At 40.4% G+C, this 15237-nt stretch overlaps 1 protein-coding gene across 3 annotated transcripts in view; it reads right to left on the reverse strand.

Moving 5' to 3' along the window:
* Window positions 1–15237, reverse strand: part of SMARCA2 (SWI/SNF related, matrix associated, actin dependent regulator of chromatin, subfamily a, member 2) — a 126315-nt gene that overhangs the window by 61459 nt on the left and 49619 nt on the right. For all 3 annotated transcript variants that reach the window (XM_060762260.2, XM_067464420.1, XM_060762261.2), the window contains exons 7-10: window positions 14877–15003; window positions 11608–11781; window positions 10021–10194; window positions 5428–5598 (exon numbers count right to left, since the gene is read on the reverse strand). In XM_060762260.2, the coding sequence (XP_060618243.2) occupies window positions 5428–5598; window positions 10021–10194; window positions 11608–11781; window positions 14877–15003 (646 nt within the window). The remainder of the gene's footprint in view (window positions 1–5427; window positions 5599–10020; window positions 10195–11607; window positions 11782–14876; window positions 15004–15237) is intronic.

Here is a 15237-nt window from a genome sequence, read left to right on the forward strand (position 1 = left end):
TGATCCACTCTACATCCTGCTGCAGTTTGAAAGGGGATGGACTTTGGATGATGGGACTTGCAGTACACTTACTGACACCACTGCCACCCTCATCTAATGACTGATAAAGACCAAACTTGGCACACAGAGCCCCCATGACCCACTCTATATCCTGCTGCTGTTTGTAGGAGGATGGGCCATGGATGATGGGACTTCAAGTACCTTCACTCACTTCCTGAAAATAATGCAGCCGTTATCCAAAGACCAATAAAGACCAAACTTGGCATACAGAACCACCATTACCCACTTTCTCTAATAACCCGGGCAACGCCGGGTCCCCAAGCTAGTATATAATAAAGAAGAGTGTTTGTATGGGAAGGACAGAGGAAGTGTGGAGGGCGGAAGTGTATGTGGCAGCGTTCTGATTGGCTGCCGCTGTGGTGCTATTTGCATATGGTCTCTGATTGGGCAGCTTCAATAGGAGCCCCTGGTGGAGAAGAGGGTTCATGACAGAAACGGGGCATGACAGAAGGAAATTTGCATATGGTCTCTGATTGGCCAGCCTCAAATCCAACATTCCGAGATGAGAAAGAGAGGAAAGGAAAGGCCGGGGGCTGGGTCACAACACTACCCATACAGAGCAGACTTGGCAGAGCCCCCATCACCCACTCTACATCCTACTGCAGTTTGGAGGACTATGAACCATGGATGATGGGACTTGCAGTACCACCACTCACATTCTGAGACCGCTGTTAACCTTATCCAATGACTGATCAGGACCAAACTTCACACAGAGACCTCTCATGACCCACTTTACGTCCTGGTGTGGTTTGGCTGGGGATGGACCGTGGATTATGGGACTTGCAGTACCATTGCTCATTCTTCAGACCACTGCAACCCTCATCCAATTACCAAAAAATACCAAACTTGGCACACTGAGTCTCCATGACGCACTCTACATCCAGGTGCAGTTTGAAGGAGGATGCACCATGGACGATGGGACTTGCAATACCTGCACTCCCTTCCTAAGACCATTATAACTGCCAACAATGATGGATCAGGACCACAATTTACACAGAGAGCCCGCATAACTCACTCTACATCCTGGTGCGGTTTGGAAGAATTTGACAATGGATGATGGGACTTGCAGTCACTTCACTCACTTCCTGAGACCACTGAGACCCACGCCAATGACTCATCAAGACTAAACTTGGCACATGGAGCTTCAATGACCCACTCTACATCCTGGAGCAGTTTGGAGGACGACAGACCATGGATGATGGGACTTCAAGTACCTCCACTACCCAAGACTGCTGCAAAACTCATCTAATGACCAATCAAGACCAAAGTTGGCACACAGAGCCCCCATGACCCACTCTACATCCTGCTGCAGTTTTGGAGAAGGGTGGACCATGGATGATGGAACTTCCAGTACCTTCACTCACATTCTGAGACCTCTGCAAACCTCATCCAATGACGGATCAACACCAAACTTGGCACATAGATCTCTCATGACTCACTTTACGTCCTGGTGTTATTTGGAAAACTTTGGAGATGGATGATGGGACTTGCAGTACCTTTGCTCACTTCCTGAGACCACTGAGACCCTCGCCAATGACTAATCAAGACTAAACTTGCCACATGGATCTCCAATGACCCACTCTACATCCTGGTGCAGTTTGGAGGAGGACAGACCATGGATGATGGGACTTCAAGTACCTCCACTCCCTTCCAAAGATTGCTGCAACCCTCTTCTAATGACCAATCAAGACCACACTTGGCACACAGAGCCCCCATGATCCACTCTACATCCTGCTGCAATTTGAAAGGGGATGGACTTTGGATGATGGGACTTGCAATACCTTCACTCACTTACTGACACCACTGCCACCCTCATCTAATGACTGATAAAGACCAAACTTGGCACACAGAGCCCCCATGACCCACTCTATATCCTGCTGCTGTTTGTAGGAGGGTGGCCCATGGATGATGGGACTTCAAGTACCTTCACTCACTTCCTGAAAATAATGCAGCCGTTATCCAAAGACCAATAAAGACCAAACTTGGCATACAGAACCGCGATTACCCACTTTCTCTAATAACCCGGGCAAAACGGGGACATGACAGAAGGAAATTTGCATATGGTCTCTGATTGGCCAGCCTCAAATCCAAGATTCCGAGATGACAGAAAAGGAAAAGGCCAAAAAAGGGCTGGGTCAGAACATTACCAATACAGACCGAAACTGGCACACAGAGCCCCCATCACCCACTCTACAACCTACTGCAGTTTGGAGGACGATGAACCATGGATGATGGGACTTGCAGTACCACCACTCACATTCTGAGACCGCTGTTAATCTCATCCAATGACTGATCAGGACCAAACTTCGCACATAGACCTCTCATGACCCACTTTACGTCCTGGTGTGGTTTGGTCGAGAATGGACCATGGATTATGGGACTTGCAGTACCTTTGCTCAATTCTTGAGACCACTGCAACCCTCATCCAATTACCGATAAAGACCAAACTTGGCACACTGAGTCTCCATGACGCACTCTACATCCTGGTGCGGCTTGGAGGACAATGCACCATGGACGATGGGACTTGCAATACCTGCACTCCCTTCCTAAAACCATTATAACTGCCAACAATGATGGATTAGGACCACATTTGGAGGAGGGCAGACCATGGATGATGGGACTTCAAGTACCTCCACTCCCTTCCGAAGATTGCTGCAACCCTCTTCTAATGACCAATCAAGACCAAACTTGGCACACAGAGCCCCCATGATCCACTCTACATCCTGCTGCAGTTTGAAAGGGGATGGACTTTGGATGATGGGACTTGCACTACCTTCACTCGCTTACTGACACTACTGCCACCCTCATCTAATGACTGATAAAGACCAAACTTGGCACACAGAGCCCCCATGACCCACTCTATATCCTGCTGCTGTTTGTAAGAGGATGGGCCATGGATGATGGGACTTCAAGTACCTTCACTCACTTCCTGAAAATAATGCAGCCGTTATCCAAAGACCAATAAAGACCAAACTTGGCATACAGAACCACCATTACCCACTTTCTCTAATAACCCGGGCAACGCCGGGTCCCCAAGCTAGTAGCTAATAAAAATTGAGGATTTAATTGTATTTTCAACAAAGATAATAATATAATTTAAATGAATTGAGAGTATTTGTAAGGACAAAGTATTAAGAAAGATCAAATGTAATTTCAAATTACTTTTAAAGCCGTTGGTTTATATTTGTTCCCTGGATTGGTTAGCAAAACTCATCTGATGCCAGCACTTCACTGCCGACATACAGAAGTCACTGGCCATAATAAAGTAAAGGGTTTTATCCTACTTTTCCAGGGCTTTAAAAGATCACCTGTCACTTTAAAAGCCTGGTTTAAAATAATCTTAAGTACATGTTATAGAAGCCTGTTTGGTGAAGAAAAAAACAGGCTTCTGGCAACAAATGGGTTGGATTCTTCCAAATGAAAGGACTAATTTCACATAATAATCCATTCATACAGTGATAACATAATATAAAGTACCTTTTCTAAGGGCACACTCATAACTAGGACATTTATGAAATGAGCCAAGGCCAGATAAATATCTATGCTTGAATGAAGAGTGAGACTATAAATGGAAATGCACAGGACATTTCATTTCCATTTAAATTTCTTTTCTCCAGAACTGGAAACATATGACATATTGAAGTCCTCCCTCCCTTCCCACAATTCAGTACTGGAAGATACATCACTGAAATCCAGGTAGCACTAAATATCCATCTAATGATATGACAAAAAGATGGTCTCTGACACTTGGTTTTCCTAACTTCAAATTTTGATTACTTTACTTCACTTTTCAAGGTTTCTTGGAAAGTGAGGCATGTACAGCCTGCACATGTATATATGTAAAAGCACACACACATACAGTGAACTCTCAGATGCTTATTACAGGAGTGTGTTAGTACTCAAATTGGATCAAATTGTATTATTGAATATTGTATTCTTTTTGCTTTGTTGTAACTGTTGGGCTTGGCCTCATCTTAGCCGCCCCGAGTCCCTTTGGGGACCAGATTCTATCTTGATGTACTTTGATGTCCCTTGATGTAAGCCGTTCCAAGTCCCTTCAGGGAGATGGGGCGGGGTACAAATAAAATTCATCATCAACACCATCATCATCATCATCATCATCATTCTGATATCTCTTACAATCCTTAAAACTGCTCAAGAATGTCCACCTAACAAAAGCATAGGTGTGCCAATGTGTCAAGTTCAAATACCAAAAGCATGTAGAACGACTCTTTAAAATGTTGCTTTACAGAAGCAGCTTCCCCTTTCTCTGAAAGGTTGCTGACGGTTTGATCTTAACTAGGAGCACTGCAAAACAAATCAGATGGAGCATTTCATAAGAAATTGTAAGGAACTTTGCAAAGAAACTGTGAGAAAGCCAGTCGCCTGCCACAGTGGTGAAGATTTTTCCTATAGAGGATTATTGATCTTTCGTTTCCATGTCTTTAAGTCCTGGTGAGTAGATACCAACAATTCAGAAGTTTTACCTAACCACATGTTTGGTTTCAAAATGCTACTATTTAAAATTAGTAGTCATGAAGGCTTTTTGCAAATTTTACTCTGATACAGTAAAAAGGAGAGAAGGCACTCTCTTTCCCCTAAATGATTTCATAATTTTTATTTTATATAGGAAATCTGTAGGATGGGCTCACTCAAATACTTGTATTCTGTGTTCTCCTCATCTTCCTTTTGCTAGTTGAACTTACTAGAGCCAGGACGCTATATGGCACATTGTTTATCAGTGAGCAACACGAAACTTCTGCTAAACAGTTAGTCCCAAGGAGTATCAGGAATATGAAGCAATGTGAAGTTGCCAGGGTCAGATATTAATTTTTGTTTTCTGTTTAAGGTTAATAGTGTTCTGACCTTGTGCTTTCCTTTAAAATATATGCAATGGTTGGGATTATTCTGGCTTTTCCATATTGCCTTTGGTCCTCCCCTACACTATCAGAAGAACACTGACATGTGGTGACTAGAGACATATCAAGACTCAACTTTCTGATTTTTGACCTATATACTCTTGTAAGTCTCACTTATATCTGAATCTAAACTGAGAAAAAAGAAAATTCTACTGGATCAACCTGGCCTATGATAACAGGATATTAATGCAAATATATACAATAAGTAACAGAAATGAAGTTGAAACACAAAAAAGCTTTTAACAGGGTAAAAAAAACATTCAGAGGGGGATCTGGCATTATTAAAAATGAAATGCTGTTTATCTTCCATATTAGATCATAAAACCTTTTTTTAAGATTGGAGTGAGCACTTTCACAGAAAATGTTATTTTCCCTCCTGGGAAAGAATGAGAAGGATGGAGGAAGATACGTAAAACGTCTCTTAGTAACAGCTGAATTATATACTTGCCTTCTTTCTCCTCCTTCTCTTCTTCTTTTCTTTGGCAGCTTGTGCTTGCTTGTGCTCCCACACCAAATTGGTTAGGTTAGCCACATATTCATCTGTTTGCTGTAGCAAGTACGCCAAACGTCTGTCTTTCTTCTGATCAATCAGTTTACGGTAACCCTCTTCATCTTCAGCCTAGCATTATAAGGAAACAAACATCCATGTAACAGCACCTCTATGCAGTTATTCTTATTAAATCTAGGCTTGTTTAATGTGGATGGAACTGCTAGATACAAAGTGGGCAAAGTGCAATCTTGAGTCACATGCAGTCCCTTCGAGGTGGCCCTCAATCCCTCCACTTCCCCATGCTGTTCTTCTTCCAGATATTAAAGGGGTGAATTATAGACACGTGTAGTAGGAACAGTAAAGAACTTTTAAAACAACTATCCCATTTAACATCAAAACCTACCTGGTTTGCAAAACCAAAATTGGAGTTCCAAGAATTTCCAGTTTGTTTGTTTGTTTGTTTGTTTGTTTTTTGCATTTTGGTACTTTTGGTCTTGTGCATGCCCACAGAGTACCCCATGGACAGAAAAAATGGACCCTTGACCTGCCTATATTACTCACACTGGCTTAACCACAGAGGAAATAGGAGGCAATCAATTCTATGGATCCGAGTATCATTCTAAATCTGGAGCAGAGGGAATTAACTATACTAATTTGCCACTCAGCTATCATTTCAATCACACACATCACATGATAAGGATCAAAATGATTATGGGACAAGATGATTAAAGTAACTTGGAGTTTTGAAACTTTGTTTCAATGCTAATAATTTAATATTCAAAATGAATTTGTTGATCTTAATTGTTTTATTGAAAGCTGTAAAACTGTTTTGCTTATCATTAGTTACATGCTGGTAAGACTTTATTTAGAATTATTTTAAAAATCAATTAAAGTTACAAAACTGGAATACATGGATCCAATTAGTAAAAATTAATATGGCAAAAAACCCATACTAAAATAACAGAAATCTTTAAAGTAAATCAGACTATTGACATTATTGTCAAGAAATGATTAAAATAATACATTTTAAAACCAATGTTTTTTTTAAATGTTTTTAATGGAATGTCTTTTTCATGTGGGAAAGAGGGGAAAAAGGGGAAATTCTTGGATGTTGCTCCAAAAATGTTGCTCATATCCAAGAGGGAATCAAGAAAAGTTCAGAGTAATATTAAAGCTAAGACGAAGAAAAATGATGTTAAACATTTTATTAAGAATTTCACAACTAGACTGTTTCACAGTGAGGGCTTCTACTGAGCTGCCAGAAAATGTGGGCATCCAATGTAAGTATTTCTGCATCCAAATTATTCTAATGAAAGGGTTAAACACCTGTTTAAATGTTTCCCATTAAAGTAATTAAAAGAAAGACTCCAAAAAGCCTAACGTTGGGTGAGATTCTGACACTTTGACATTTAAATCATTCTCAAAGAATAGTTAGCATGATAAAGGTGCAAGTGTTACCATCGCTTAAATATACCATAATTGAAATGTTAGGCAAGTGGGAAGTTGACACTTAATGTGAATGCTTAATCTGGGAAGGCTGAAGTAGCAAACCACACAAGTGGATTATTTGTTCATGCCAGTGATCAAGACAGGAGAGTCAAAATTCCAATTCTATGAAGTCTGTTTAATCTCTGCCCTTTCTTAAATAGCTTTGCCCATCAAGAAAGTACAAAGTAGAAAAGAAGGATAGGGTTTTGTTTTTTGTTGCCTGCAGGTAAAGGTGGAACGCTCCTTCAACCTTCCTAGATTACCCATTCATAGTAAGTGTCAACCCTTTATTCTCAAGGTTGACTGAAGGAGCAATCCACATCTCAAGGGTGGAAAGGGCTGTTACCTTCTTGCAATACTGCTTGAAGAGCATATCTACTAAGAACTGCCTGGCTAGTCTTAAACTTGTTTTGTTGTCCAAGTGAAAGCAGATGGTTCCTTCCATCCAACAGCTTTGTAGATCTCTGACGATGATATTGCTCCAAACCCTGTTGTCATCACCAGAGATCTTGTTGAACAAGTAAAATTTTGCTGAGGCATTTTCACATAATCATATATACAGATCTCTATCCATCGAAATAACATTTGTTTTGATACCCAATAACTCCATGTCCTAATACTAAACGGTTCTGGCCCAACTTACCTGTCTGAACATATCTCCCCTTACGAACCACTGAGGACTTTAAGATCATCTGGGGAGGCCCTGCTCTCAGTCCCGCCTTCGTCACAAGCACGTTTGGCAGGGACAAGAGACAGGGCCTTCTCAGTGGTGGCCCCTCGGCTATGGAATGCCCTCCCTAGGGAAATCAGATCTGCTCCCTCCCTCTTGACGTTTTGGAGGCAAGTTAAAACGTGGCTATTCGAGCAAGTGTTTACAAATACAGAGTAGCTAATATAGGAAATCGAATGACCTGACAATGGAATTGGACAATGCTTGAGAATAATGAGATGCTGATGATGTTGCTTTTATTGTTTTTGTGATGTTCTTATACTGTTTAATGTTTTTTTATCTATTATGTTTTATGTATACTGATTTGTTGGAAACAGCTTTGAGTTGCCAATTGGCTGAGAAAAGCGGTATACAAATACAGTAAATAAATAATAAATAAATAATACTTCAGTTCAACTAATGGCCCTACTCTATATGTAAACACACACCCAGAATATGCCACCACGTTTCAAGAGAATGAATCTGATTTAGGTAAAGCGTAGGTAACTCTAGTGACCAAAAACATGACTGCAGTCAAGCATGACTTTATTTTCTCCTTAATTTTCAAAATTTTATTTCCTTCATTCTTTTGGATAATATCTAACTCTGGAAAAGATTCTGAACATGTCGTTATTTATTTATTTATTTATTTATTATTTATTTATTTATTACTTCGCTTATATACCGCAATTCTCAGCCTAATGGCGACTCACTCTCACTTGAAGAAATCAAAATCTTTGTAAAATGCATTTCTGAATCCAGTTCAGTGACTTACTTTTCTGTGGCCAGCTTAACCTACTCTGAATCATTTACAGCCTTTTCACCTTGTTTTTCTGTGGATAGGTCTTTCAACCAGCCTGGGAATATGATATCCATGTTGTGAATACTAACAATTGTTTGAAAGAAAGGCATAAAGCTATGGTAACAGCTTTACACTGAAATATTATAAAGGTTTGAAAATGAATAACGATATGATACAGCAGTTGGGATTACTCAGAAGTTATGAGTAATGGGTCAGACTATGAAAAGGGAGGCTGAACAATTACAATGTTTCAAACCACAAGGTAAAGTGAAAGCGGAATAATTAATCCTGTTTAAAATTATTCAATTAACATATTTTCCACCACATTTAAGATACACAAGGAAGTTTTACATCCTATAAAGTAGCAACTGTGTAAAAAAAAAACTGTAATATGAATGAGGACATAGAAAGAGCTGGACTTTTGTTTTGTTTTCCTTTAAGATAGATAATAGTTCAGAAATGGGAAAAAAACGAGACCACTTCTCAATTGAAGTCTGATACAAAAATATTTCTGGCGCTTATGAAAAAGTTCACATCTTTTGTACAAGATGATAGAAATAGCCTGTCAGAAGAAATATTTTTCCCCAATATGGTTTCCTTTAATTTCATCAATGATAGTGGGGAGTTTCTACCTCCTCTGTGATCATATCTGGATCTATGGAGAAATATTTTAGATGAATAATAACATTATTGTTATTTTCTCATGCTGTGAACTAATGAACCAAAGATTTCAAATAAACTTAAAAAAAACTTGTGAGGGAAATAATATGCAATGTTAGTGAGTTTCTTGTTTGTTCTATTAAAAAGTTACATTATTCCATTATATAGAACTGTTAATAGCATAATGATTTTTTTAAAGAGACAGAAAGAGCAGGCACCATGGATGGGCCTCTTCATGTTAAATTTCCCATGTAATTGTTCCCAGAATAATCAAATGAGTAGTGAGGGAAAGCCAGTTCAAATTTAGTGAATTTATATATGAAATGGGCTCCATAACAATGCTTGCTTGCAACCCTATTTTAATATATTTCAGGTAGCAGGGGGCAAAAACCCATAATGATTTTTTTAAAGAGACAGAAAGAGCAGGCACCATGGATGGGCCTCTTCATGTTAAGTTTCCCATGTAATTGTTCCCAGAATAATCAAATGAGTAGTGAGGGAAAGCCAGTTCAAATTTAGTGAATTTATATATGAAATGGGCTCCATAACAATGCTTGCTTGCAACCCTATTTTAATCTATTTCAGGTAGCAGGGGGCAAAAACCCAGGTGTTTTCTTCTTAACTTGTGATGGAAATATATTAAGTGACACTTTTATGCTTATGTTATTTCTGTGCACAACTTGATTTCTGTAAACCACTCTGACAACATTTAATAGTGAAAAGTATGATATAAATTCATAAAGGTGATAAAACAGATAATGTTTTTCAAGTTATTCATCTGCTCATGATGTCAAAGTATATTTATTTTGAAAGCCTCAGTGTTGGTTTCTTGTTAATGTGCCATCTTAACAACAATCCCAGTGACTGGTCTCTTAGTGAATGTGACCCTTACCATCAATCTTCTCATTCGCTCTTTTTCAATCCTTTCTGTTTCTTTCTTCTGTTCACGCTCAGTGTTAGCATGCCAAGTAGCCACAGCTTTAGAAAGTTTCTGAATTTTCCCAGTGACTGATCGATGGTACTCTTTAAAATCTTTAGCATGTTGTAAGATGCTGTTGAGATATTCCTGTAAAAGAAAGTAATCATCAGTTGGGAGAGAGGGTTTTCAGGAATCTAGTATAGTCACAAAGAAAAAGAACATGATTTCCTGCTCACTCAGTGTAAAAGATGTAAATATATTAACTTTCATTGGGTAAGAATAAAGATTCACAAGTGAAAAGTAACTACTGACTCAAGGATGAGGTAGTTAACATCTATAGAGCTTATCCTAGGGCTTGTCTACATAGACTTAGGGTTTGTTTACATGGGCACTGTGTAGTCACTCCTGGCTCTGGAACTTCTGGTCCTTGTTGCATAGGAAACCAGATAAACTCAGTTCATCCTCACATTAAAGAGGGTCAAGGGATTTGGCCAAAACTCCAGAGCATCATGCAGCTTCCACACATTATTGAGCAGAATTGGGTTGGATGTGGAGCAGTCTGCTATTCATATAGGACATCTCTACAATCCCTTCTCCCTAGTCAACATGGGGTGCCCACAACAGCCAGGTGCTCCTGTTGGTATCTACATCTTGAAGGGGCAATCGCGACAGGAATGGTAAGGTGATGTTCCAGCAAGGCCAAAGGAGTCTTGACTATCACAGGATGGGGACAAAGCAAGCAGCTGCCTTTGAGGAACAGTCCAGAGCATTTGTGCTCGAGGCTGGTGCTGATTTAAGGTCAGTTAAAGTATATTTGCCTAGGGTGACTTTTCAGGTTTCTCTCTGTTCCTATGAATTCCAACTGTTTAGGCCTGACTTTAGACCAGGGTGGGGAACCTTGGGCCCTCCAAAAGTTGGCAAATTACTGTTTCCATCCTATTACTGGCTAGGACTGCAGACTGTGCTTTTCATATTTCTCAAAACTGATACGACTCTTCTTACTATACATCAGATGAAGTGGCCTATAAGGTAGCTTAAGTAACAATAATTGCCATTTTTAAGCATCCTCTTTCCATTTTAATGTTTCAAGAAGATCTCAATCTCCAATAATGCTTTCTAAAAAGAGAAGAAATATTTATTTATTTATTTACTTACTTACTTACTTACTTACTTACTATATATCCTGTCTTTCTCAACTCTGACTCAAGGCGGCTTACATATAGGCAACTACTAAATGCCTTAAAACAAACATCTTAATAATATAAGATCTTAATAATCCAGATCTGAGAATCAATACATGGGAATATACATCTCTAAAAATGGGCTATATTAAGATGTTTCCAGATACTATAAAGGTAACTCTTCTCTTTCTTCCTGGATCCCCCATCACTATGCAAGAAAACAGATATATCAATGATGTTTCAGGCTAATCAACCATGACATGGTAAGTAGCCTTCATGACAGCAACTGCTGGTTTCTCAGCAGACCACTCGAATACATCCTGGCAGTTTAAAAACACAAAATGCAATAGATAAACAGGGCAATTGAAAATGAATATACCTGGTGTTTCTGTCTACGTTTTCTCTCTTGTTCTATCTTTTGTTGTTTCTCAAGTTTTTCTGTCATTCGAGCTTCCCTCAATGTCTGGCGCTTGCTGCGTTTATAAGCCTTAGAGTTCAGAGCAGTCTCCAAAGTTGTGTCACGACGCATGCAGGCCACCACCTCTTGTCTTAACTGTAAACCAGATGAAACATGTTTTGGAATGAAATTGTCACCAGAATTTAATTGATAAGAATAGATTTCATTTATCACAAAGCTGTTTCCAATCCATTCCATTCTGGAGCCTAGAATACCATTTTGCAGATAAGATTAACAAATATAATTTTAATATCAAAAACAGCAAAATTTCATCAATTTAAAGTAAAGCAGGCATTTGGATAAAATTCATTTGGGATTTCCTGGTTTAGCTGCCCAGAGGGATGCTCTTGCTGTTGCTGAGGGAACACCAAGAGGAGTGGTGGTTCTCATGAAGCTTTTCCTTGATTTGAGTCTACCTGGAGGAGGCTGATAGCCATGCAGTGGATGGCTTTCACAGTGTTCAACCTTATTTCTCTCACATTAGGGGAGCAATACCAGCTAGCTTGTAGACTCTATCAACAGGTGTAAGTCTGAGACATCCTGTGATTATTCTGTATGTTTCATTCAGTGCTATGTTCACCTGTTTCATGTGAATCAGCAGTCAAGTAAGACAAGGCCAGGGCTGATTTTGGGTTTACTGAGTGCAGCTACTTTGTGCTTGGTATTGATGCAGTGTTTCCTAAATGTTAGTATCTGATCTAAGGTGACACGAAGATATTTAAGATGGAAACAGTGTTCGAGCTCTTGGCCTTTCCAATACAAAATAAAGGTAACAGGTAAGAATTTTGTGAATGAGTGACAAGAAAAGAAAAGGACATGATGCACAAGAAGGTAGCAATTTGTAAAAAAGCCAGTATCTCTTGAATAACATTCACAGAATGTAAACATATTGATAATAATGCACAAGAAGGTAGCAATTTGTAAAAAAAAAGCCAGTATCTCTTGAATAGCACTCACAGAATGTAAACATATTGATAATGATTTTATCCCTAATAAGAGGTTTTCTTTGGGACTAAATATATCAAGATCCACCAAGACTTCCCCTTCCATCTTATGCAGTTAAGGAAGGGAAGGAATTACACTTGCTATAACGTATGACTGCTCTGTTTCCCATGTTTCACAGCATCCACTTTATCATAGAGAAAACTACCATATTTTCTGGCATATAAGACGATTGGGCGTATAAGACGATCCCCAACTTTTCCATTTAAAATACAGAGTTTGGGATACTCGCCGTATAAGACTATCCCTCTTCCAACGTCCTTTCCACAAAACTTTCTTTGCTCAGGACTTGAGGGCTGTCTTCTGTGGGATGCTCATGGCAAGGCAGAGCCAACACTAGGCCAGCGGAGGTGAGGATAGCCCAACAGCCCCCCCCCCCCCGGCTGGTCTCCATGGCAATGCAGCCTGCCGCTCCTCCATCCCACACCCTCCCTCCCTCCTTCTCCTTCTCTTCAGGCTGCATTGCTTGGGGATGCCAAGGGTGAAGGTGGTTGGTAGCTGCCCTCCCACTGGAGCAGGGCGCCCAAAGCAGCTGCTGTGCCCCTCTCACTCCGCTTGGCTCCCCAGGCTCCCACTGCCCGACTTCAGCCTCCCCGAGGGGCTCCTCCACTCCATGCCCGCCTCGGCTGACAGTGCGGTGGCGGAGGAGAAGGAGGCGACACAAGGCTGGGAGCTACTGGGCAATTGAGATAAGGAGAAGAAGCCACCTTTTCTGTCTCCTTCTCCTCCCGCCCCACGAAGGGAGGGGGAGAAGGAAGATCGAAGCAGCACAGCTTTAAACCCAGTGTATAAGACAACCCCCGACTCCTGAGAGGATTTTCCAGGGTTAAAAAGTCATCTTATACTCCATAAACTACAGTAGTTGTCTTATTTAAACAGCAGTGCTCTGATCTCTTTTCCTCAGTCCACAATAGCAGCAAGAAGTCTCTCCCACACAGGTGACAAAATTCGAGCTACTCTGCTGGAACAATTCGCACTATTTTCCCAACTATCACAAACATTCTTGCTTAGTGTGAACACAGCTCAGATACATACAGCTCAACAAGTATTCCTCTTTATACTTCCACTTTAGTAGCTGAAGAGATAGAAAGAAGGCAGTCACTGAAATTCTCCCCAGTGTTTTGGGAGTTGGACATGCACTATGTATAAAACTGTAGTTTTATACATAGTGTTATTTTAAAGCTGTTTTTGTAATTGTGATAGATGATATTTTAACGAGTGTATATGTTTTTATGGTTGGAAACCGGGCTGAGTCCTTCAATGAGGTCGAGAAGCTCGGTATAGAAATCTTTGAAATAAATAAATAAATAAAGGCATAACCAAGCTTTCAGCCTGAAGTACTCCCTCTTCTGTAACACTTTCTGTGAAAGAACAGGGATGATGTGGTCCTCCTGCTCACATATACTGCTTTCATATGCTGACTGCTTTCATATGCCAACCGCTGCCCAATTCGCACCCTCCCACTATTCTCAACTAGCTATTCTCCCACAAATCCAACCATACTTTATTTATTTATTTATTTATTTATTATTTACTTCATTTGTATACCGCTCTCTCTCAGCCCGTAGGCGACTCAGAGCGGTTTACAACCAAGTCAGTATACAAAGTGCACAACATTAGCATTTAAAACAGTAACCAAGGCAACTACATCAATATAACAATACATCAATACATCAATATAACATCGATACATCCTTATAACTAATCCATCACGTCTCATCAGCAAAGTCATAATCCGATCTCCTTGTCCATTATTCCATGTTCCATGATCAATCAATTAATTGCACTGCTTAATTAAACGCCTGTTCAAAGAGCCAGGTCTTCACTCTTCTCCTGAACGCCAGCAGGGAGGGGGCCGATCTAATGTCTGCGGGAAGGGCATTCCACAGCCGAGGGGCCACCACTGAGAAGGCCCTGTCTCTCGTCCCCGCCAGCCGCGCTTGTGAGGCTGGCGGGATCGAGAGCAGGGCCTCCCCGGACGATCTTAATGTCCTAACTGGTTCATAGGGGGTGATGCATTCAGAAAGTCCATCTCATATCTGGTAGCAGAGGCCCAGTTGTTCCTCTCTGAAATCGAAAATTTAGATGTCCCAGACCTCTAGTCTTGTACCACCTTCACTTGACAGGATTCAGAAATCACCTTCTGTAAACAGAATTTAATAATTTTTGTTCAGCAGAGTATGCATTACCTGGCGCTGGAAATTCAGTAGCCTAAGTGCCTTCAGCTCCACTGTGGCTTTAGTTCGCAGATCTGGAGGCAGAGAACCAGGCAAATTTTCTAATTCCTGAATTCTGTGAGCAATTCGAGCCTGAAGCCTAAATAATAAAGGACACAAAATATGTATTTAGAAAAGAAAATTAGATTAAGGTGTCAATTTCAGACCTATATGACAGCTTCTTGACATCTTTAGTGCTGTAGCTGAAGAGGGGCGGGCAAAGCTGTTATTTCTATAGTACAGCAAGACACAGGTAGAGGAAAACCTGGCTAGATTGTTTACAGTGGGGAGGCTGCCTTCCTCTGCTGGCTACATTGCATGCAAGTTGTCTGAC

Source organism: Anolis sagrei, chromosome 2, assembly GCF_037176765.1.
Source record: "Anolis sagrei isolate rAnoSag1 chromosome 2, rAnoSag1.mat, whole genome shotgun sequence".
In the NCBI taxonomy this organism is placed as follows: domain Eukaryota; kingdom Metazoa; phylum Chordata; class Lepidosauria; order Squamata; family Dactyloidae; genus Anolis; species Anolis sagrei.